Source organism: Caloenas nicobarica, chromosome 1, assembly GCF_036013445.1.
Source record: "Caloenas nicobarica isolate bCalNic1 chromosome 1, bCalNic1.hap1, whole genome shotgun sequence".
Classification (NCBI taxonomy): Eukaryota; Metazoa; Chordata; class Aves; order Columbiformes; family Columbidae; genus Caloenas; species Caloenas nicobarica.
Window position 1 is genome coordinate 58,498,884 of NC_088245.1, and position 26,413 is coordinate 58,525,296.

Consider the following 26,413-nt stretch of genomic DNA (forward strand, 5'->3'; position numbering starts at 1 on the left):
GGCAAAAATGCTTGAAGACATCTAAATATCGTATAGGACTACTGTGGTCCAAAAGACACCCTCACAAATGATCTGCTTCACTCCATGCCAGCTGGAGACGTTGAGAAGCCCAAAACAGGCGCCAGTGAGTGAAATTCTGAATTTCTGCCCTATGAGACATCACGACATTCATTTTTCCCATGTAATAGGATGGAAGTTGATGTTTTAGAAGTTTCCATAAATAAAAATGTAAAATGTTTTCCTAGTGGAAATTTTACCTACACTTTTTCCACAGTTACAAATGTGAAGCGTTTAATTCCAATTTGAAATTCCCCTAAATGCTTCATGTTGGATTGAGACATCAAGAAAGGGCACTGTAAGCCAGACTGGTCCTGTCCTGTTTTGCTTTCCCAAGGTGGTGTATTTGAAAGACATCCAGATCTTCGACACCTCACACACCTGAAGAAACACATTCCTGGTATCACCTGTGAATTCTAGACCTAGCGAGAGCACCAACAGAAGATACCTTGATTTTGTGGGCATATAAACTAGCCTGATGACAGATAGTATTTCTCATGGAAAGGGGTTTTTGTTTGCTTTTAAAGTAACTAGACATAACCATGTTAAGAATTTCAGGGACGATAAAGGGATCAGACCACAAAATGCATACTTATCTACAATCACCTGTAACTTGTTTTACCGAGGTAACTAAGAAAGGGAAAGTGAAATATTTTTTAATGTTCAAAGACCTAGAAACTTTCATTGCTTCAACTAAGGCAGCACTTCGTGGAAGTCGCATAATTTATGCACCTATAAAGGAAACGCTGTAATTTTTTTTTCCAAGCATAATTTCAAAATTTTGTTAAATATATCAATTATCAATTGGATATGTACTACTGCTATGCTTCTGTAGGCTAATCAACTGTGGCATAAGAACTTGTCATTGTTCCAGTGATATTTCCTTCTCAACTTGTAAAAATTGTGGTTTCTTGAAAATCAGATACAGAATGCAAACAGTGAAGGATGAGGATTTAAATTCAAATGTTCCTACAGACAAGGATTTAACTACCTACCCTACTGCTGAACAATATTTAAATAAGTACTTTGTATACACGTATCAGTCTCCAAAATAATTGTCCTCTACATGTAGAGTTTTAAAGTATGTTACTATTTCAACGTTTTGTGATGCTCAAGTTTCAGAAATAATTTTAAAAGACAATTTTATATTTTAAAGTATCATCTCCTTTACTTGCTGCTATACATCACAGGAAAGAAAAAGCAAATTCTATGTAATCAGAGGCAAGATGCAAAGTCTTCTCACACTCCAAGAACATAAACCACTACTACCAAATCTCTATTGCTGCTATTGAGAAAAGCATTTTTATGCCTATAACAGTGTGAAACTACAGAAGTAAATAGCCTGACCAAGTTTCAGATAACCATGACATTAGTTTTCACCTTCCTTTACCCATTTTGTAAAATACTAGATTGGGTTAGAGGTGGCACCTGAGTGCCATGAGCTTGTCTGTGCTCTATGTAAGAGTCAGTCCTCTAAGGAAGGGCCTGAAGGCAGAAGAAGGACAAAACTGGGAGCACAGAGATCGTGAGGTTGTGGAATGAAGCCTGGAAAGCAGTCACCTGTGTCAAGCTGTAACTACACACATTAAATAATTAGAATCAACACACTTTTTACTACAAGTTTATCAGTATGAATTAAGCATAAACACAGCATGAGAAGGCAGAAAGCCTAATGATTTATGATGTTAGAATCTTGCCCAGAGTTAGAAAAAGAGCAGAAGTGATTGAGGAGCTTTTGGCATCCAAATGAGCACGAAACCCTTAACCACTTTCTCTATATTATTCCAGAATTTAAAGAAGTAAAAAGTAAGTCCCTACGGTATCTGAATCAGTTAACTATTTTTCCAGAATCACTACTGTGCTTTTAAATCTTGCCTTTCTTCTTCCCAAACTTCTAGATGAACAATCTTAAACCGGATGCATATACCTTCAAAATGAAGATAAGTTTCAAAACTAAACTTGGGAACTCATGAGAAACATCACATATTTTAAAGGAGCAGCAGTAGAAACAGTAGTCAGAAACAGAATTCAGCTTGAAGGCCTCAAGAAGATTGTGTATTAGAAGCAGCTTCAAAGTTTATTGCCAGGAGACAAGAACACACAAAGCAGCTTTTGAGCTTTGTTCTAATGGATAAAAATTAGATTTCCAGAGCAGCATTTAAGCACGTCCATGGCTGTACAGGGATGGTCCAACTAAACAGCCTTACCTGTTCACAGTAAAAGGTTGTCGAGAGGGTTGCTGCTTTGGCATACATATTATGCTTGGAGAGCTTCTGTTGGGGCTGCCTAACCCTGAACTGCTCATGCTGTTTGTCCTGCTGGGAATTCCAATGCCCTGACCAACCTGGGAGTGGTTCATCATATTCCTTGGATTCATAGGCAATATCCCCCTGAAAGAGAAAAACCATCCACAGACATGAATCTGTACAATAGTATTTGGTTACTCATTGAGATTACTAATGTAGGATGGACTCTGAGCTGTTGCAACTTAATTTGTGCTTAGCATCAATACGGCATGTTTGGATTACCCTCTAATTAAAGCAGTTTTGGACTTCTTCAGAAATACCAGATGACCCATCACATACTAATCAAGTCCTTGGTCAGGTTTAGATAAATACTCTAAGTATTATGCATTTGAAGAGGTGTTACAGCTCTTTTTTTAATGAGCACTTCAGACCTACTACCTTAATATTCTTATATGGCATATGACATCCATACAAAAACTTCAACTGTACATTTACCAGAACAACCAAAAAACAGCCTCTTACATTCTGAAGCAGAATTTGCCAGAAATTTGTCCTTTACGTAGAAAAATCAAATACTGTCTTACAGTAAGTCCTTACTGTTTTACAGTATTATTTCCCTAACACAGGCAGCGGTCAATAGAAACATCTTTTTTTTTTTTTTTTTTTGTTAATAAATCAGACTGTAAAGTAGTTGAGGCAAAATACGCAGAACACTTAACAAGAGCTCTGCAGAAAGACACAATGGCAGAAATATTGGCTATCAATAAATACCTGCTCGGAGATGGAGGCGTGTGAAGTGACATTGTTGGTACCCCTGTTGTTGGCGTTACGTGGCTCGGTAACTGAGTGCCTTGTGATAAGCTGCGATTTAACTGAGGGGTATTGTTGCTCATTCCCCTCATTGGAAGGCCTAGTGCACCTATTGAAAAAAAATTCAGAGGGGTGGAGATATAGAGCAATCAGGAACAAAGTCTTCTCCATCAGGTGTAGATGGAAACAGTTTATGCTGACAACCCACAAAAAAGTGTAAAGACTGAAGGAAAGTGCCGTGTAAAAACTAAGTTCTTGTTTGCACAGTAGAAGCCCAATTAGCTCAGATTTAGCTCCATTTCTCTTAAACTTCTGGAAGGCTCTTTACGGAATTTCTGTATTTGAGTCACTAACAAATTTTTTTCCTTTGACATGTATTATGGTAGAGAAAGGGTTCAGAGTTTTGAGGTTTTTGAAGAGGACATGAAGACCTACAAATTATCTCAAAAAAGGCAGCATTTTGAGAAAATTAGTAACTGCACTCAAGAAACACATTAACTATTTCTGAATAAACTGGTATATATTTGGCTAGTATTTAGAACATTGATCTGTCTTGTTAAAAATTAACCACACCTTTAACAAAAAAATAAAGTTATGAATACTTAGTTAACAATAACACTGCTTTTAGGACAACTAAAGCAACATTTTAGGCCAGTTCTCTGTAAAATTTAAGCTGTTTCTAAAACTTCAGTGTCCATGACCAAGTCAAGTTCAACCTTTTGAGAAAAGAAAGCTAGCAGAATTTTAACTGCCCTCTATTAGCATTTTAAAATATATAGAATTTTAACATTGTGATCAAAAGTATTTTCTACACAAACAACTGAGTGTGATAGAATAAAGTAAGCACTTCAGTGAGGTAAAAAAAGAAATTACTTTAGAACAGCTAAAGATAACCAGTTGCTGCTCTGTCCCAAAATGTCCAAAAACTTTATGAAGTTTCTCATCATTCTTGCATCGTTTTTGTGCGTTTATAAAGTTTCAGAATGACGTTCAAAGACAAGAAAAAGTCATTTAGTGCAACGTATCAACAAAAACAAACTTAGCATACAAAATGTGACAGCTATAAGTAATGGTCCCTACTGCTTTGGCATAAGGCTGCTGAGGTAGACTCAGAACTCAAAACCTTATCTTGCAGACCAAACGAAAGAAAAATGATGATGAACCAGCACTTTCTCATGGTAGATCACCCCTGCAGAAGAGCTGAATATGCCAGTGTATAACGTGATTAAACACTAAGGATGGAAAGAACGGACGCAGCATATGGTCAGGTTATTATCATCATGGACAAGGTCTGAAGAAATCTCCCAGTCATTTACCTCTCACATTTTAAGAATTGCTGTCTGTCCCTGTCCTACTCTACAATTTGCAATCCAAGAAGTTTGCAATATCACTCAAAGTTATGATAACTCTCAAATTCATCTCCATACATTCAGATTAAGAGGTGTGACTTGCTATAGCAAGCCTCCTAAGATTTAATTAAATGCTGATTATATCAAAGTGTTCACTGTAAATATTTTGGCAATTTGCTGCATCAGAATAATTTCAGTGAGCATAAATATATAAATAATATTTCACGCTGATTAACAATTAGGTGGAATTTTAAAAATAAAATGATAAAGAAAAGATACATACACTTCCAAACTAGATACAGTGCACTGAAAAACATGATTACAATATTCAGGTTAATTTTATGCAAGCATTTGTTTCAGCAAAGCCAGTTTTACAATGATGGTTATTTCCTATTGTTGGCTTTCTTTAAACTAGAACTTTTAATAAGTAGGGCTATTACAGTGAAGCAGAACTGTAATCCTGTGGCTGGCAAGTAGGGGCAGTTGAAATATTCACCATAAGAAAAAATAGTACTTTTTCTTATGCTTCCTTTTCCCACTTTTTTAACTGAGAGGAGAGATCTGCATGGGCTACATTGGAGGCTGATCAATGAAGCGGCCAATTCCCTGCCTAATAGTTCAGGTTTCAGTTACATTAACTCTAAAACATGACGTCTTGCTAAATGACTGACAGCTACCAATCTGAAGGTGCACAGGCATTATCAGCCTTCTTTTTCCCAAAAGTATTTTAATCATAAGTGTTGACTTCAACACAGAAGTTTCTTGCCCCTTTTTCTTAATATTTGGTGGAAACTGAACTCTGATAATATTTACTTTCTAGTTTTTAGCCACGCATGTCTCCATGTCAGAGAGATTATTTCCCAGGCACCACGATCAACTGAATGAACAATGAAGTTGATGAAAAAAAGTTAACCTTACAAATAAACAACAAATAACTCTGATACACAGAATTGATAAACTACCTCAGTATCTTTATACCATTAAGTCTGAAAGGTTCAACAGTGCCAGACTGAGGACCTAAGAAGCCAAGAGCCAAACATGACTCTCAGACTGGCCAGAAACTGCTCATATATCTCAGTAACATAATCAAATGCCACTTTATATTACATGGTCACTCATCAGCAGCCACTGAAATAGTAAAAGAATCACTATATTTTTTAAACTATTTGAAGAAAGCCAAAAGAAGTGGTGAAGGCCATGCATTCAGCAAAGCTTTTAGTTTGTACAGATAAAAAAAGCCCACACTCTTTCAAGTACTCTGAAGACACTTTTTCTTAGAATCTGACTCAGATGCACTTGGCAAGAAAGTTGCAAACATTCAAAAGCGTACAGTGACAAAAGAGATGTTCACAAACCTGTTTTACTTGCGTAACTGTATCTAACTCAGATATCCTGAGTCACTTTCTGGATGCACCTTTCAGCTACAAGGAGGTTCAGTTCTCAATGCTGGCCCTTATGTTAGGTGGCTAACATTACAAACTGTGACTGCTGCTCTGTAAGTCTTCTATTGCAACAGTCACACAAGACTGTCGGATACAGAAAAAAAAAAAATCTTCCAGGTACGGTAAAAAACCAAAACAAAACAGTGGTGCAGAAGGCAATAATCTTACTGGCATAGTTCTTTGCCAAATGCAAGCTGCCAAGCATGTACACAAAATTTAATTTGCTCCTGTAGAATACGACATATCAATTATAATTTAAGGTATAATTTCCTTCTATTTCTTACATATTTTTCTGAACTAAGCTCATTTTGGCCCAGCTCATTTTCCTTAGTTTTTCCTTCAGAGAGTCACACCTAAATCACAGACATTCTTTAGGGGATTATTATATTTGGATACTTAACAGCTATACAGTGTCAGTATATGGCACTTTGCATATTAAACACTGCAAAAATGCATACTAAGCAAAGCAAAAATGTATCTTCACAAAAAAAAAAAAAATCGCACAAATAAGGAGACATACTGAGTTTTTTACAGTCACTAGAAAACAAAGCCATACTCATGTTCTCTATCCAAAGAGCACGAAACTAGAACATATTAGCATAAAACAAAATATAATCAAGAAGAGGAATTCTTACTTTGTTGCCCGTATAAACTTGCCCCAAACTGAGACAGCTGACCTGATGTTGATGGTGATGCCAGCATCTAAAATGTAAGAATAAAAGGTTATTAAAGACAGAAAGATATTGTGCTATCTTGCTCTGAAAGTTTACAACGGTACGTTCTTTTGCTAAGAAAGCCAACGTGGCTCTTTTAAGTCATCGAAAGTTCTACAAACTCCCCCAAATATCTGCACACTAGCAACCGTAACAGTATATTACATATCAATAAAAATTTATGATTTTACATGTATAAAAACAGACTTTCTTTTACTTGTGACAAATAGCATAGAGAAAGAAGATGTAAGTTTTCAGTTTTCCTACCCTTGTAGTTAAGAGACCCATCTTTACAGTAGATGGAAAACTCAGTTATTTAAATCACATATAGATTGGTTTGGGTTTTTTTTCCCCCCCTGCAAAACATGCATCATACAAGCAGATCAATCGCTGTTCAATGTAGTAACAACAAATGCAAAGTTTCTACCAGTAACTATTAGTTACAATAGCAGAAGATGGGAAATGTGTGGCTAGGTAGCCACAGATAAACAGAAACAGATATGCACATTAGATTAAGATTCCAATGTTAAAATTATAATCTACTGCCCTAAGAGCTAGCTTCATGCTTGTATGCACCATATGAACAGGCATGACGTACAACTGTCAGAAGTAATCTTTTTTGCTCTGTTATATCCACCTTACACATATCTCATATTATTGAATACTTCCACTAAAACCTTCTTTCTCCCCTTGTCAGACATCACACAAGAAACGTGACAAACTAAAGAGACTCTCAATGAGAGCGAGATCTAGAAAAAATCATGATCTATGAAGAAAGACTGAGATTTGTGTTTGCATACTCCAAAGAGAAAGCAACTAAGATAGGGACATGACACCAGACTTCCAGTCATCACTGTGAGAAGTGAAGAATAAACTACTCTCCATGCTGCTGCAGAAATTCAAAGTATTAATAAATTTGAGAAACAGAAGATTTAAGCTAAATATCCAGAGAAAAAGGAGCCATTTGCAGTCTTAAGGACAGTTAAGCACTGGAACATCCATCTCCGGATGTTCTTAAAGAAACGATTAGATATTCATCAACATCAGATATTGCTGATCGCCCCTTGGAGCAAGAAGAGGTATTTATTAGTTGACCTAATCCATCTAGTTCACAACAGAACATGCTACTTGTACTTACTAACCCACGCTTGTTTACTGCAGCAGTCTGGACTTAGATTGGATTTTAGGATGGTTTCAAAGAAAGGAATGTCTGGATTCCTCCACATAAGGGGATTTCAAGCTTTTCCAACTTGAGAGTAAAGAATCAGAATAACTTTTCCTGTAATACACTGCAAATTTCTCTGTTGACTTAATCCAATCTAGACAGATGTAAAACTAAAACAAACCTTATAAACTGAATCTGCTATAATAGTTGTCTATACTGGGGCTAAATCTAGATGGTAGAAATGAGAAAGAAGACATGCAGGGTAGACACTAAGTATCAAAAGTAGCATTCACATCTGTAAGTCACAAAATATTTATGATTTTTTGATTACATGCAGAAGGCATGAGAAGAGAAATCACAGCAGACAATTACCGTAACTATCAGAAAATGTATCAGAAATAGCACACCAAAATACTATATACTCACACATATTTTGAACAAAGTGCACATATTTGATAGTAAACAACTACAGTAACAAACATCCATATTTGCATACAAAGAGGTTTGAAATTAAGGCAAAAACTTTCTGCAGAAAAAAAAATATGACTAAGATATGTGCCAAACTGGACCAAAATTCTCCTTTCTTCATGAAGAACTGGCTGTGAACAAAAGAACATTTTAAATAACTAGTAGTGGTTTCAGCTCAGCACTCATATGGCAAAGTTTACAGGCCACGCCTGCATCAGCAAGATGAGAAGCGCATTTGCTAAACAAAAAATTTGGTCCTGAGGGCCTAACATGCATGTTGTATGCATTTCTAACTAGAGTTAGATATGACTGATGGACTTATGGCATGGCCCAGTTGCCCATTAGTAAGTGGAACATGTTTGGTGCACTTCTGGAGCACCTCTTCCAGCCTGTTTTGATCCAGAATGAATCAAATCCACTCACACCAAGACTGCTCTACAATGTGAACCAAGGCACGCTGAGAGACAGACGCCAAAAGCACACTCACCAACCCAAATGAACAAACTGATGTTTGTTAAGCATTGACGAAACAAGCTGATATAGTAGTTTTAAGAAAGGAAAGATAAAGTAAAATGTTGAGGTAAAAAGAACCCCAATATATTCAAAGTCTGACGAGTTAGAAAATCCTAGAACACATTGCAAAGTGTGGCAAATCGTAATTCCATGAAAAAAAAAAGGAGAGAAAAAGTTATGAGACACCTTCGGAAACAATGACAAGGGCATGCAAGTGGGGAAAAAGAAAAACAAACAAACAAAACCCCAAAAAACCACACACAGACAAAACCCAAAAAAAACCCCCATGCACCAAAAACGCCCTCAACAAAACCCCATAAAAACAACCAGACATTGAGACAGAAACAGCAGTCAAAAAGTACTACTAGCTTTGAGATAGGTAAGCAAAGCAGTTAATTCAGAGAGAAGATCCTTTAAGAACAGCTGCTCAGGGCATTCAAAAATTGCTGTGATAGCATGTGATATAATAAGCAGAAAATGGTACAAATCTGTGCATAAAATACTTTTATTTATAAAATTAACTTGGATTTAAAAAAAAAAACCATGGACCTAAGAGATACTAGATTACTTGAAAGAGAGGAAAAAGAATCCCACATCTTCTATACTGAGTACTACTTGATTTTTTTTTAATTCAGTTAAAAGAAAATGAATGGCAAATAATATTTAATGAACACTGCTTATTAGAAATTGGATTTTCTTTTGAAACATTGTAAAGCAGGTCACATGTATTGTGCCATTTGCTTTTACATAAAAAGTTAATTGCAAAATGACTCGTAGAGAAACCTTTCTAGAAAACCATAATAAATGCCAAGTATTAAATTCAATAAGTCTAAAGACTAGTCTTAAAGTTATAACACACTTAGAACATCAAAGATAACAAGCCTCAAGAAGAAATAAATAAAAATTTCTGTGGATCTGTTCCAGGCTGATTAAATGCAGCATTTCTCAAATCTCATGGAGAAGGAATCTGCTGTATGGGTATCTCATTTATTCTCTCTCGAGGTTATTTTGTAATATGCCAAAAAAATCTCCCCATTATTAACTTTTTTCTATCACAGCTAAGTAAGAAGCCTTTTCAAGTTTTATCTTCTTTTTCTATTAATTCCATACAATTTAGGTAACATCAAAACAACTAACTTAGCCAAAGTCTTAATCTATGCTACTAGGACCTTCATCGGCATTCACAACCTCTGAGTAAGTGTTATAGTCCACTGCAACTTGGTCTATCAGACATAACAAAGTTTCAAGATGAGCGCTATTAGTAGTATTAAAAATATTCCTTCTGGCCTTCTGCAATCTTTATTTTACCTGGCTGCACCACTGGCCACACAATACACAAAATATAACACCTCTCCGAGAGTGTTCTTGCAACAGCAGCTGGAAGTCACTCTTGTATTTCTTTTAGTCTACAACAGCCAAAGGTCATGATAACCTTAATAAAAACTAAAGCAGTCCAACCCTTAAGGTGACAAAAGCCTATTCCAGTTGGTAAGATCTTCCAAACTTCAGCCAATTATGTAAATATTTTAGGAAAAAAATGCTCAGAAATATACCTGTAACAACCTCTGAAAAACAAAACATACCAAATTACTGAGATCACATCAGTGAACAGCACATCAGAGCAGCATGTATGCAACACCAACTTCTTAAACAAGTGACTAATAATTTCTGATTGAGTCAAGGAAATGGTTAAACAAACTTCTGACACCTATAGCTTTTGCTGCACATGTACAAAACCAACTCAACTCCATTCTTCAAACTTTGACATTTAGGTTTAAATCACTTTGCCAGTGGTTAACAGCTACAAAATCCAGTTGTGAAACAGCATGGGATTTCTGCTTCTATTCCAACCTTGAGTGACTGAACTAGACGGATTGGTTCAATTGGTTTTCCCTGTACATGTTAGGAGGTGGAGGACACCTAAGACTTGCACCTCCCACAGGCCAAAGAGACAGCTGAGCCAACAAGAACTCGTATACCACGAATGATGAACTTTATTCTGCTGCCGTACAGAAGGACCGACACGCAGGCCTGGCAGGCTGAAGGACTGAGCTCATGATAGTCAACTAAGATGTGAACATCATTTTACTCACAAGCCTCAAACAGTCACAGTGCAGCTCTGATGATGGAAGATTCAGCTTCTAAACTCAAACCAACTGACAATCCAAGCAGATGGCCCAATTGTTTTCGACTGGTCCATGCCAAAAATCAGTAAGCCATAACGTGCTATCTGGCGATTTCCTGCTCTTAGTGATGAAGATTTTACTGTAACTCCTTTCATTAACTTTTGATGGGCTTACTGCAGTAAGTTCATTTCAGTGTCAACAATCTCAATAAAACTGCACCAGCAACTGCTTAGATTTGCCAAAACTGTGGAAAAACTGCTGCATTTCACAACCCTCCCAAGAGACGGGTGAACAAAGGCTACAGCCCCCTGAATGCAGAGGGAGGTGGCGGGAGGAGGCCCAGCAGCAGTGCTGCCTGACGGGCTTCCCGCCTTCTCCATGCAAAGCCCCCCCAAAATTCCAGGGGGGACAGGTGCCTGTCACCAGAACAGCCATGACAGGACACCTCAGCACCAAGAAAAATCAGCCAAGCAACGCTTCTGCCAATACTGCTAAATTAGGCAGGTATAGCCTAAAGCGGAGGTGTCAAACTCGTTTTCACCGGGGGCCACATCAGCCTCGCGGTTGCCTTCGAAGGGCCCAGTGTAATTTTAGGACTGTATAAATGGAGGAGTAGTTACATTTATACAGTCCTAAAATTACACTGGGCCCTTCGAAGGCAACCGCGAGGCTGATGTGGCCCCCGGTGAAAACGAGTTTGACACCCTTGGCCTAAAGCTACTTTCTTCAAGACAAAGTAAGCTGAAGGTAAAATACATCAATCCAACGCTAGAAGGTCAACTAAAAGCAAAATATGTTGGAATAAGCAAGTAGGTCTGTGAGTAATACCTGGCCTGATAAATGATGGTTTTCTCACAGGTGCAAACATCAGCATCATTTTGTATTTGTACTACTTTATTTCTGGTATCTGCCATCTGTGCCTCACTATTTAATAATAAACCAGCTGACCCATAGCCTCAAAAGAAGAAATTGTTATATTGATGTAAAAAATAATAACAAATCAAGCCAACAAACAAGATATTAAAAAAATATAGATTTTTCTATACTCTGCCAGTTTAATATTTAGTATTACTATCAGACCTCCTCTAGACTACAAAGCAGTTTTTGATACAGTGTTTACAAAATTCACATTATGAGAAAATATTTCCAAATCTCAAACTCAGAGACCAATGAAGAAATTTTGAAAGCCTTATATTTGCTGGGTATTATTTGCAAGCGAAAATTGTTACTAATATATGTTATTTGTGAAATATAAAACCAAATACAATACCAAAAAGAGATGAAATTTTATTTAGCCTTTCAGATGTCACCATTCACAGCTGTGGTCTCCTGCGTCCAGTCGTACTCAGGAAGCACAGGGAGGGAGGACCACACTGCAAGCATCACCTTTTGAATTGCACTTAAATGGATTTTTTTGTTGTTGTTTTTGGCAGCAGTATCTCAAGATCTTAAAGGCAAGATGTTGCCTTTGAATGACAATGACATTATCAACATGAGGTTAACAGGGCTATTAAAGTAAAACTCTAAAAATAAATTCTCCCTGTGCAGAGACACTCAGTTTGATAGTACAGAGTACTAATGAGCCAAAAGATTACTGAAAACTCACTGAAAGCTGCTACAAAAAAATGCCATGAGCAATTAAGAACTAAGACAACAAAGCAAATATTTTATTTCAATTAAATAACCAGTTGCATATGAAAAACTACAAGAAAACAAAAAAACCTCAAATCAACCAACCCCCAAACCACCCATACACTGAGCATGTAAACCACCCACATTACAATACAATATGTTCAGTGAACTGAATGATTGTGTAAGAAACCAAACATTCCCCTTCTAGAAGAGACAAATGATTTTATGCATGGAATTAATCTGGTCCAAGGAACCACTTCATATGCTAAAGCTGACATATACAAACTACCATGTACTGTTGATTTAAGTGGAGATGCAGTAAAATATAGCTTTTAGATAAAGTATGGAAACAACAATTTCCACAGTCATTTAGCTCTTCTATTAAAAAAAAAATCTAAATACAAACTCAACCATAGTGAAAATTATATAGTACAGTCCTCAACAGTGAAATTAATTTCCCTGTGATATAATTTCAAATTGTAAAGTAAGTGATGTGAAATAACTTTAATTCAGATATATAGTTCTTCCAGACTGTGTAAGGGTATAAAAAACCATTTTCCTCTCTAAGTAAAATTACTTTATCATGTATTGTTTTATTTGATAAACCCATCCAGGTGCAAACTTATAGGTGACACAGTAAAAAGCTGCATTTTGCATGCTAAACTTTTGGTTCTTTCTTTGTACTCCACAACTTTATCATGAAAATGGCAGCTACAGGTAGAATGACAATAGGCTCTGAAAGGGTATAGTGCACTAAAACAGAAAAACTCCCTCAATTTGTTTCTAATCTCATCCCTTGCAAGTCTTTCCAACTGTATTCAATTAATGGTATTGTACTTTCATTCATTCAAAGTCTGATGTTGTGTGGTGTGTGTTTGTTTTAAATTATGTACTCCCTAGAAGATGCAAAGAATGTTTACTCACTCCCTGGGAAAGGTAAAAAGCACCTCTGTTGCTTTGCAACTCACACTTCAAAGAAAAAAGCTTAAGCCACGTGTTTCACAAAGCAAGGAGGGTAAACAAGCCCAATATTCAAATATGCAATTATGTGTACATGCAAAGAAATGCATATGAAAATATTCATTTGCTATTTACAATTAAAGACAATTATTTTCTCCCAAAATAAGCTTTACTTTTTTTTTTTCTTTCCCCTCCACAAATGGATCATAGAACCATTTTGGTTGGAAGAGACCCTCAAGATCATCAATTCCAACTGTTAACCTTACACTGGCACTACACTATGTCCCTAAGAGCGTCATCTACATGTCTTTTAAACACCTCCAGGGATGGTGACTCCACCACTTCCCTGGGAAGCCTGTTCCAATGCCTGACAACCCCTTTCTGTGAAGAAGTTTTTCCTAATACCCAATCTAAACTTCCTCTTGTGCAACTTGAGGCCATTTCTTCTTGTCCTATCACTTGTTACTGGGCAGAAGAGAGCAACACTCTCCATGCTACAACCTCCTTTCAGGTAGTTGTAGACAGCGATAAGGTCTCCCCTCAGCCTCCTTTTCTCCAGGCTAAACAGCCCCAGTTCCCTCAGCTGCTCCTCATCAGACTTGTGCTCCAGGCTCCTCACCACCTTTGTTGCCCTTCTCTGAACGATTCAGACTATGAAAAGTTACGTTAAGTAGCTCTACTCAACCAGCCAGCATTAAGCGTGAATTCTGTAACTGCTTCTGACACAAGAAGACTCCATGGGAATTCTTAAGTACTAACAACATTTCTACGTGCAGCATCTGAAGTTAAATTATGACTAAACTAAAACTTTCATGCAATGACTCAGGCAAATGGCAAGCAGGACGCTTTGGGAAAAAAGATACCATAAGTTTCCTAAGAATCTTAAAAAATTGTATTAGAAATTCAACAATCCAGCTGGAACGACATGGTGTTCATTAACCCTAAAGCCAAAGCTGTCTCCAGAAGACTGATTAGACCCTTCCACATTTAGTTTCCCAAACTTAGCAGATTCTGGATTCTGTCTCCATGGTAAGCCAAGTCCAGTTTCAGGGTTTTATCTCTTGTAAAAGTAACACCTTTTTATAAGGCTATATATTTCAAAATACAGACTTAGGCAAAGGTTCTATAAATTACTGGAATGGAAGTTCACAGTAGAAGACTTTGACAACAGCTTCTGACCATACCTTCATTGTATCACCACCACCGTGTCCATTACAAGACAAACCTGCTGATGTCTGCCTTCATGTAACTGTCTCATGACAGGAACACCTGAATTTGATCCATCACAGACATGCTTCTACTACACCAGGATGGAAGAAACCTTTGAAAAGCAGGCTCCCAGAATCAATAACCCATTTCACTGGGCACAATATCCAAATCTGAGGACCTCCTACTTCAGGAAAGGTAGTACCAGGGAGCTAGGTTAATAGTTGCAATGAGCCAAATCTAATCTGCAGGCTAGGTCTTACTTGCCCCAATTATTAAAACATATTTGATTTCACAAGAAGGCAAGTTTTGAAAGAACTGAGCTGCAAAAGAATACCAGGTCTCAACCGAGAAAATCCATAATTAGTTAAAACATTAAGATTTTTTCAGAGAAGAGAATAAGCTCAAACTAACCCACCAGAAGTACAAATCAGAGAATTATTATCATGTTACTGTGTACACTTTATAACCTGTAGAGCAACTAGGAAAGAAAATGAACAGCAAAGCATTGGGCCAAGAAGTGGAAAAAGCATTCATTGAAAAAATGGTCCTAACTTTCCTCATAATTTGGGCAGATCTTCATTAAAAGGCATGTCTGTCTACTGTCAGATTTATATCCGCAGTTCAGTACAACTGGAGATGCCCTGATCTTATATTCTCGTATCCTCTGGTAGGCATCTTCAGGGGATCGGGCTAGACTGCTTAAACCTCATAGAGCCATCTCTTACATTCTTATTCATGAGAAGTCATAGCAGTTGAGACTGAATAGGTGCCATCTTTTCTCAAAGCACACTGTCATTTTTTTTGTTTTGCTCCTTACAAGTGTCCTGGTTTTGTTAAAAACAAGACCAGTTTCTCTTTAAGTGGATTTTCCTTTCAGCTAAGTTCTTCTAAGTAACTGCACTTTCCTGAAGTTAGCTGCATATTTTTTCCTCGGACACTGTGCTGATGAGATGACACGGAATGCTGAAGAAGCTCATGTTTAGATTTATTACTATGGTAACCAAGGTTAACTAGTAACAAGACATATTTGCCAGGAGGGGCGGACAGAACAGGTGACTAAAACTGACCAACTGAGTATTCCATCCCATAATTGTCATACACCCTATATAAGATGGAGATCACGAGGTCTCTCTCTCTTCGACCACAGCTGGCATCTAGAGAGGACCCTGCCTGTCTGTCTGCGAGCTGAGGCCAGGCCCTGCATCCCTGAATCCAGTTCTGGTTTGCTGTGAAGTCCTGCCCATGACTTCCAGGTGCCTGCCCTGCAGCTGCTGCAGCCACGCCAGCTCCGCACGGGAGGGGTTAAACGCTGCTCTACCCTGGGAAATTCAAGATTGATTTTGTATATTTAGTATATTTTCTCTATCTATTAGTAGCATTAGCAAAACTTGTTAAAACTTTTCAACTTGCAAGACTCTTTCTAACTTGAAGACTCACTTCCTTATCTTTCTATTACCTTTTATGGTGGGAGGGATTAACAGAGGGCATCTGCCACGGTTTGTCGCCTTGCTTAAACCTTGACAACAAGACAGTAGGTTCAAAAGTATATGAAGGTTTTGAGTTACCAATTTCTACTATTGTCACTCTATCCAAATAAAAATACATGCATCCCTGTCCTCACAATGATTTTGCTGAGTGCATAGACGGCTCAATTAAATTGGTGAAACTAGCCACAAATAAGCTGTGTAATTATTTTGTGGGGACACTGTGCATCTTGTTGTCAATTTAAGTTACACGATTACATTTGTTTCAAGGCAAATCTTAAACTATTTTCTTAACCTGTTCTATTCTCTGCAAATTCTATAAAATATCTAACTTATTTACCAAAGGATTATTGCCCTGATTATCATGCACTGACCCTAAGTACAGGAGAATTCATAGAGTATTCATGGATTTACTCTGTTCCTCTTCCCTCTTGGCACAGGAAGGTTTGTGACGACTCAAGGCAAAGATGCTTGTTTAGTAAAAAGGAAGCATTAGACGCCTTGAGTAAGATCTAATCTAATCTAAGGAACCACAATTTTCTGCCTAAAACAGTCCCAAACAGCATCCTTATGACTTTGGAAGCACTTGCACACACGAGTAATGTGCAACTTTTCCATTTCAATTGCCATATCAAGCCTGACTGCCTAGAACTGTTATTCCCTAGTGAAAAAACAGGTAAGTTACAAGAAAGCTTTTAGTTTTTAGCTACACTGCAGCTCTGAAATGAAATAACACGTCCTAAACTATGTGTTGCTGCTTCTTCCCACCTGGAAAAAGTCTTGAAAATTTAAGACAGGACTCCAGCAGCACTTTGTTCACTTTACCTTTGTCTAAAGGAAATGCTTTTAAAATTCAAATTAGGCAAAGCAACAAGTCACAAGAACACCACATCAGAAAGTGCAAAGAAAATTGTTTATAAGAAGGCATAAAATATTTTTTCACATCTTTTTCAGATGGGCTCTAAATTAATTTTTTCACTTAATAAGTGAAGAACTATTTCCTAATATAATTTTTAAAAAATTGAAACCTCCACCTTAGGTGTTAAAACAAGGTAGAAACCTGAAAAGCTCCCAAACTAGTCAAACTCTGTCCAAGTCATCACTGTCTTCAACCTGAAGACAATGCCTCTTCGCAAGGACAGAAACCCTACTGTAAAAGTAAAGTGAAAAATAGTTTCTGAAGTTTATACCAAGTAATATACTTGCAGAAACAGTCCTTACTCTAGTCTTCATTTTAGGAAGGTTTCACCATTCTTCATATTCCTCTGCTTGGAGTATACATACACATGTTCAATAACAGCTGCCTCAAAAGTAGCAACTTTTAAGGTCAGAATCAGTAAGATTTCAACAAAGTGAAAACCAGAAAAACACCCAGTCATGTCCAATATGAGGGTAAATACTAAACAAGCTTATGCCTTCCTGAAGAGCAGTAGTTAAAGAGGCCATTCACAGAGGGCATCCCTCAGAACCTCTCTATTTCAGGTTAAAGAACTGTGGAATATAAATGAAGCATAAATGAAAGACTCAGGATTCATGTGTATACCTGATACACTGGAGAAAAAAAAAAAAAAAGAAAAATCTATGTTTAACTCATTTTCTACAGGTTTGTAGCTAAAACCTGCAATACATTAATTTTACCTGCTGTCAGTAAAGACATGCAAGAAACTGAAAATGAAAAAAAGAGTAATAATTTAAACTGCAGTAAAACTGCACCTTGTTTAGATAATTCTACTATAAAAAGGCATAAATGCTGCCACTTTTCAGTCTGCTTACAAAGAGATTGTGTATGCCATGTTTTAATCTTTTTATAACCAGTTTGATTTTCTGAACAGAAAAGTGATTTACTCCTTTCCCCAAAGTTTCATCTACCTTTATTTTTTCCTAGATTTACCTATTCCAATTCAGTGTGAATGTGAAAACAGAAAGATTCAAAGTGTTTCAAGATCTAGAATTCTACAAGTTTTTCTTCCTCCGTCCTGTTCATAAAACTGGATCCAGGTTTTGAACTTTAGTCTTTATGAGCTTACTCAGAGAAAATTCTGAGCAAATTTATTTTTGTGTCATCCAAATAACAACACAGTCAAGATATTTATTGTGTTCTCATGTACAGAACATCATCTTTAGTAGAATTCCAGTTCAAAGACTATTTGAAAACATAGTTATTTTCAATTAGAACAGGATTTCAAAACCACAAAATTGTTTGGAAACTAAAAGAATACAACCACCTTTACAACCTTTCTCATCTAACATGAGTCAAATGAGATATCAAAAAGAGCATGTAATAATACAGAATATACATTTAACTATACATCAGTGATCAAAGGTGTACAGATAATGTCAATATCACCGCCACCATATATTTATTTTGATAAACTTTAAAAAATCATATATTACAATAGCATATAATGGTTTAAGATTTCATAAGCATAAACTCAGCAAGTTGTAACGATCAATAGTGAAGCTACAAGGGGAAAAATAAAAAATCCCTTAAGAAGGATTTGGAAATAAAACTTTAAAAAGCTTTTGCAAAAATCACTCTTCCATTTCCTGTGGGAACGACATCACTCTTCTGCCACCTACAGCAGCTTCTATGCCCCATTTTGGCCACTTCTCCCACAAGCTTTCATGATTTCTCATGTCATTCCTGGTGTCTGGAACACCCACCTTCCTTCTCTTGAAGTCCCATTCTAAGATCCACTTCTGCAACAATGCCTACAGAAAGAGTAGGCAACTAAAACATTCATTCACGGCATCAACAACCAGCCAAGCATCAGCTTTCACTGTACAGCACAGCGTTCGTCTCACTTTACCTTTCTTACTACACCGTAACGATTTCTCCCTCAGTGCATCAAATCTACAAGTGGAGGTTTAATATTTAAGAATCTATTTAAGAACCACTTGGGAGAAAGAGCGCCTACTGTGTTTGAGAGTGCTAGATGAACATCTCAGAGCTCACAGAAAGGAAAGTACATTCAACATTATAAATATTCCATTGTGCCTTTGTGCATCTGTGGTACATGCACATGTGTAATGGACATAAACAGAAAAGAGTAGCCTGTTTAATTTTCTTAACACTGTAACAGATTTTAATCCTCTGCTGGCTCACCTGAAATTTCTCATAAAAATAACTTATGAAACTGAACTGGAAAGATGCATTTAAGTGCTCTTTTTTCTCTCCTTTTGTTTTAAGAAGCTTTCTACTCTAAACTTCTTTCCTTATATCTTTGAAAATCTGGATTAAAATTCAAATCACTAAAAGTCTATAGGAAATGTTTATGTTTACACAGGTCAAGGTCTATCAAGACTATGTTCACATCTCCTATTAAACAATTATATTTCTGGACAGCCATGGAGAAAGACTTGAAGCAATGACACCTTTTTGAAAGTCTGAAGTGATTTTTTTTTTAATTAAAAAGAAAATTTAGCATATTTGTTGCTTACACATATTAAATGCAAATCTGTCATGAGATAGTATTACTGACCTTGAGGTGACATGAACTTCAAATCATGCTTTTCAGTCTTCTATATATTTCTACATGCCACTTCATATAAAAGTGAAATATTTTACTGGCTAATTTATTTATTTTAATAATAAGCAGAGCTTCAGTAATGCCAATGTAGTTCTAACATAAAATAATGCATTACCAAGGGAAAAAAAAGTTTAAGAAAGGTTGGGTTTGTAACTTTGTGTCATTACAAATGGCAGAAATACCTAAATTAGAACACTTGAGCAGACAAACAAGCTGCACAAGGCATTTTCAGAAACAAAAAAAACCAGTTGAAGATACAAAGTCTAAAACCACAACAAAAACACTGTGGACACAACATGTAAACACAAGATGTAATTCATAACCCAATTTAAGTTACAAATATAATTCTTAAAGATGAAAAAATAAAACCCTGGCAAGCATAGGGCTGAAGTTTACATGTACAAACTCCCTAAAATTAAAGCACTTGCCACTGAAAACACATTCACAGCTTAAATCTAAATGAATCCCTTCCTTGCATGTATTTCACGTGCTTGAAGTTATCTCAGTATTGAAAGGGGAAAAAAACGAAGCTTATTCAACTTACATCTTTTTCTGACCGATGTGGGAACATCGATGACTGGCTGTAGTACATGTTTTCATCATGGTAGTCACCATCAACTCCCTCTACAAACTTCTTCCTTGAAGCACCAAACATGCTGTTTGTCACCTAAATAAGAAGAAAAACTATTATATACCATATATAAGTATGTAGCAAACCAAATCATAATTGTATATATTTTAAATATATGTAAGGATTGTTAAAAAAATCTGTGTCTAAACATTTGAAAATTTCTCTTTAACAGTACTTTCTCTACATTACTAAGGTAATGATTCTTCCAACTGGGATCTTCATCTGACAGAAACTCATATTTCAGAAAGAACTGGTGTAAGGAGAGAGGATACGTTTCATTTTTTGGAGGGGTGTTCACTTGCTGGTTGTTTTTTTGAGCCTCATAACCTTTCACTCAGGTATATTTAAAATTACATAATGTCAGATAACAAAACAAGGAATTTCTCAAATTTTCCGCTCCTCAGGTAAACACTTTTCATCTAAAAGAAGAAAATTAAGGTATGTCCTTTGGAGCTCAGCTACCTTGAAAGAAACAACAATAATTAAAAAGGGAAGAAAAAAAAAAAGCTGTGAAGTCACTCCCATGTCTCAGCTCCACAACTTTGGAAAAGCAGCTTTCTACTCGACCCCGCACACTCAGAGACATGATTAAGTAAGAGAAGCTCAAGCTTAACCACACTTAAAACCTCATCACAGACTGACAAAGTTACTGCAGACGGCCCATAAAAAACCACTAGGTTTTGTTTTGTCCTTACTCCCAGAGGTGCAGACACACACAGACAGAGCTGCTAGGCCAGGAACTGGAAACTGAAAAAACAGCAACCACACAGCTGGTCACAGAACCGTAACTGATTAGAAAATTTAATCCTGCAGCAAGATCATACAACACCATCATAGCATCTACCATATGCAGTGCATTTTTATACACCTGACTCTCTTATTTATGTGACAATACACACACTTCTGTTAAGTTTCTAATCTATCTGGCCATGAAACGCTACCACAGCACAGTGTGGGCTAACCAAGCCCTGTTTTAACCCAACAGATTAATGTCGAAACCAGCCAAATGGCACATACTGGTCAGCACTGAGCAAATCGCCCCATTTCTTGTACCATATGGGGAGACTGAAGAGAGAACAACTAACCGGATAGTAACCAGCCCCAAACTATGGCCCTACCTTACACACCTTCCAATGGATCTTTAACATCTTGAAACATACAGAAGCTAAACTACAGTTAGCTTATCAAATGTGCTGAGATTTACTATCTTCACTATTGACAACACTAGCTAAGCTTAAAAAAAAAAAAGACAATTTAAAAAATGTATTTAAAGAGTCTTTTTACACTACCTCAGGCTCATGCTTGAAATTGAAATTTCAAAGCATTTATTCTGGTTGGCTGCAAAGAGTTACTGTCAGCTTGAAATCCTCTTATTCCGACTGACACAAAATTACTCTGATATTCCTCACAGTGTGGCTTATTCAAATTTCCCTTTTACTGATGAAGATTTCTAGGCAGTGCTTAATAACATAGGTGCTCCTCTACGAGTGACAACTTAACCCCGTGATTTCCAAGTCATAGGAGTTTTACGCGAACACTGAGATGCGTTTAATACAGCTAGAATCACAAAATTGCCCTAAAACATTACAGTCATCTAAACAAAAGGCTATTCTACTAGTACTGTGAGAAGGTTTCAGATATTTAGACTAGTGACGTCTCAAAACAAATTTATGACCTGTTACCCCCATGCGAAGGCATGTAAAGGTACTGTGCACCTTCTCTGGATGAAACTTGTCTTTTATGACATTTACAAAAATGTGCAAATGTGAGGTCCCAAACTGCTTGAATGCATTCAGCTGACTTTCACACTTGTAGTGCAGCTTTCATTACACTATAAGCATATCCCACTGTGCTAATCCCCTTAGAATGCAATTATCACCTACCAGATGGGATGGAGCATTTAACAGGCTGAGGGGATTATCTTGTCCTTTGCTCTGCCTGACTAAAGTGTGGAGAGACCAGCAGTTGCCTTTAACCGCTGTAAAAAGGATTGCGAAGTGCTTTGGTTGAAGCTATCCCAAGAAATGAGGAGAAGCTGCATGTCTCAACCAACTACTGCTCTTGAGAAGGTACAAAGCAACTTCCCACAAGTCCTGAAGAATATTTTGGTGCTCCTTTAACAATACCTAGGAGAAGAGAATTCTTTTTTTTGCCACATAACCTTCTCTTGTGATATATCATCAGAATAACAAAATTTAATTGTGATAGAAAGCAAGTTGCTGAAGCATACACATTCTGTACTAATGTAATAAATACCTAACCCTGAGCTACAGTACAGGAACTACATAAGGGGGAAAAAACGATCCTGTCTTTGCCCCTGTAGCTTTTGATCTTATTTCCTCCAAGGTTTACATATGGCTGGTTACACACACACCAGAAAGACTTCTGAGTCAGTGGGGTAAGGCCAGAGCTTTCAGTTTCAAAATATATGTTTAAAGCTGCTGCAAGAAAGCTAGCATGTCTGAACATGAAGTCTACGTACTGAAAAGCTGAAAGATATTTTAAACAATCTCCACTGAATTTGTTTAAAATATTAGTTTAGGGCCACTGTCTTATGCAATTATCAGTCCAGGAAATAATCAAGATTATGCCCTGAAGACTGATGAATTGCACTTCTATTTATATGGAGTCTTACAAGAGCATGGTTATTAAAAAAGAAAAAAAGAAGAAAACTTTTAATAATTAGAAAAATGAAACATTGATATTTATATTGGCAACCCACATTTCTAGGTGGTACCTGACTGAAGAACTCCGGAGAGCAGAGCATGCATTGCAGGCTGCAAGGGAAGAGGGGAAGGCCGGAGGAGCCCTGCCTGCAACCAGCTGCATCGCTGGGCTAGACTGCTCCAAAAACCTTCAAAAACGTATCACAGAGACCGACGCTTCTGCACAACAGCATTTTTGTACGCCGTCCTGCGTTGTTCAATGCTGCCAAGCGAAGCAGCTGCATGCAGCGCTCAAGCTGTCTGCGCTTCCACCGAGGGAATGCTGGAGGGCATTCTGGCAGCTGCCCGCACTCCTAACAGGGCTTCACTCCACCAGGAAGAACTGCCACTTGTTCTCACGGTGAACCGCAGCAGAGAAATGTGGTGTTGCAATTCACAGTGCTATCCAGCCCCGGTACAAAACTAACAGCACGATAAAATGAGGCAGCTGCTAAAGACCAGTAACTGAAAGGGCAGGAACTGGGACTAAAGACAGAAGCTGCTGCTGTGGTAGCCTGGCTGCTCACTTCTTGCTTCTTCTTAGGCTGACACCAGGAGTCAGTTTATCTACTTCCCAGTAGTCACTGGTGACAGTAAACAGCTGGCAAACTTCTCAATCAGAGCACCTATCCCCATGCACACTTCTATAATATTACAGCAGGTTTACACAATGACAGCGTCAGACGGTTGCCAAGTTAGCAATTGGCGTCTTCCTATCCACATCCACTTATTCCAGTATTCACTAACATACTCATTAGTCAGCCATACTACAAATGTATGCACAGATAATGAAAAACACACCATCGCAGTGCTATTTGTAAGAAGGTGTGAGAATAACTGGGGCTATGCCAAACGCGGGCAGATCTGCAGATGGAACTTTCTTGCTTATTTCTTAGGACAAGAAGCCACCAGGAAACCTCATACAAAACAACTGCACCTCTTTTTTCATAGACTGATAGATCAGTGTCCAATCAGCTACAAAAGCAAATACAGTGAAGTTCACACAGCATTTATAAATTCATTTTAAACCCTTTGGAAAGTAACAGTGACCCGAGGTTTTGTACCTTCACAGGGTCTAGACTGATGAGGTGAAAGGCAGAAATAAGCTCTTGTATTTAAGTCTCTTATTCATACATATATACCTATATACACACACATTTACGCCAGCACAATCTCACCTAAGTGCTGCTCCAGTTGCATGGCAATTTTATTAAGTAAAGAACTCCTGTCTACTCAGCCTAATTTCATACAGATCCCTCTCCTAATCCTGCAACTACTTTTCCTGTTCTACCGTGGGAACTCAGTCCTCTGTTGCACAAGACACATTGTCAGTGCAACTGTTCATTAGAAATGTAAAAATGGTGCACTTCTGTCAGTTCACCCTTCAGCATTATACTGCAAAGTACTTACAGTTCCCACTGGTACACACGTGTACAAATATTATTAGAAAATATTCATGGTAACAGAGGAAAGCAAGGAGAAATGTTAGGATGGAGTTCAGAGAACTAACCAGCCATGCTGCCACAAACCCTGACCAATTCTGACCACATGAACACAAGTCCTTCTTTCAAAGCATGAGGACATCATGTTTAAAAGTCAGATTTGCCCACAACTTCAAGTTAACATTAACCAAGCAAAATGCAGTCACAAACCTGACAAGACGTTTAAATAATTCTGTGGAACATTTCCTGACAACCACCACAACAGGGCAACTAAAAGCACCATACAAATGTTAAGACCTTGAAGCGCCTAAATAAGCACTTCGCTGCAGTCACTGACCTTCATTCTTCAGCTGAGTACATAACATAAAACAACCAACAATACTTACTTAATTTTATTTTTCAAAACCAGATTTTTTTTAAAAAAATCCTTTTCATTATAAGAAACACTGCAGTATAGCATATTTCAGCACACAAATATTTGTTTGTTAGCCATAACTGGAAATACGTTATTGACACAAAATTTGTAAGGAAATTTATTAAAAATTTTGTCATCTTAAACTGCAAAAAGATCTCTATAATCACTTACAGAATGATGCTATAATTGTATATTCAATTAGTGTAACAGCCTGAAGCAAATTATCGTACTAAAATATGAAAACTAATTATGTTTCTGTTTTGCAATATTACTATAGGTAGTGCCCAAGGAGAGCTCACTCGTGACATTAATGCAGCCAACTCTAAACTAAGAGGATACTATAAAATCTCCCTGGAGAATGAATATTTTAAATTTTGAATAGAGCAGAAAAATCAGTCGTTGCATTACAACTGATTAAACTCATCGTCTTAATGAGAGCTGAAAACTATACAGAGTAATACAAGTTAAAAAAAAATAAACCAATTCAGGAATTTTAAGAATATCTCCCCTTTCCTGCTCCTCCAATGACTATGGTATTCGTCAACATGCACACTGCCATTACATGAGAGCAATAAGAAGCTGTAATCTCAGTCTGATGCTACAGAGCTTCCACCCATCTGTACACTAAGGCTTCTGATGCTGCTGTTTAGATCTTAGTAAGCAAAGTTAACAATTTACCCTATTTTTCTCTTCTGTTACAAATCAATATTTTCACATACGGTAACATATTTGCATATCCAAAGTATCTACAAAAGTTGCCCTGAATCAGCCTTCCAGTGAGAAGTAAGTATCTAAAAAAATAAGTGTCTATGAAAAATCACATGCTGGTAACCACCAAATCAGCCTGCAATTTAAGTCAACATATAGAAATTTATAGTCTCATATATATGTGTATATAGTATATATAAGTCAACATATAGAAATTTATAAATATGTAAAGGGTGTCAAGAGGATGGAGCCAGGCTCTTCTCAGTGACAACCAATGATAAGACAAGGGGCAATGGGTGCAAACTGGAACACAGGAGGTTCCACTTAAATATGAGAAGAAACTACTTCACAGTGAGGGTGACAGAGCACTGGAACAAACTGCCCAGGGAGGTTGTGGAGTCTCCTTCTCTGGAGACATTCAAAACCTCCCTGGATGCCTTCCTGTGTAACCTCATCTGGGTGTTCCTGCTCCGGCAGGGGGATTGGACTAGATGATCTTTCGAGGTCCCTTCCAATCCCTAACATTCTGTGATTCTGTGAATTTGGAATTCCATCAGTTGGCAAAAGATAACATAGATTTAATTTATAGTAAAAGCTGCTGCTGATCTTATGATTTTACTTCTCAGTGCCAAAGACAGAACATTCAACAGAACCCAAACACGCACAAGAAAGACACTTCAAAGATGAGAAAGACAGCGAGGGATCTGCAAAAGTGACCAGAGGAGCCAATGACCTGGCACTCCACTTGGAGCAGCTGTGGGGAGAAACCAAGAAGATGCCAACTGTGTTCTACCTTATTTAGTGATGT

At 37.3% G+C, this 26,413-nt stretch overlaps 1 protein-coding gene across 2 annotated transcripts in view; it reads right to left on the reverse strand.

The window, feature by feature from the left end:
- CNOT2 (CCR4-NOT transcription complex subunit 2) overlaps positions 1-26,413 on the reverse strand; it is a 91,113-nt gene that overhangs the window by 20,529 nt on the left and 44,171 nt on the right. For both annotated transcript variants that reach the window (XM_065637026.1, XM_065637036.1), the window contains 4 exons: positions 20,249-20,371; positions 6,540-6,606; positions 3,075-3,222; positions 2,265-2,447 (listed from right to left, as the gene is read on the reverse strand). In XM_065637026.1, coding sequence (XP_065493098.1) covers positions 2,265-2,447; positions 3,075-3,222; positions 6,540-6,606; positions 20,249-20,359 — 509 coding nt within the window. In that variant the 5' untranslated portion in view covers positions 20,360-20,371. The remainder of the gene's footprint in view (positions 1-2,264; positions 2,448-3,074; positions 3,223-6,539; positions 6,607-20,248; positions 20,372-26,413) is intronic.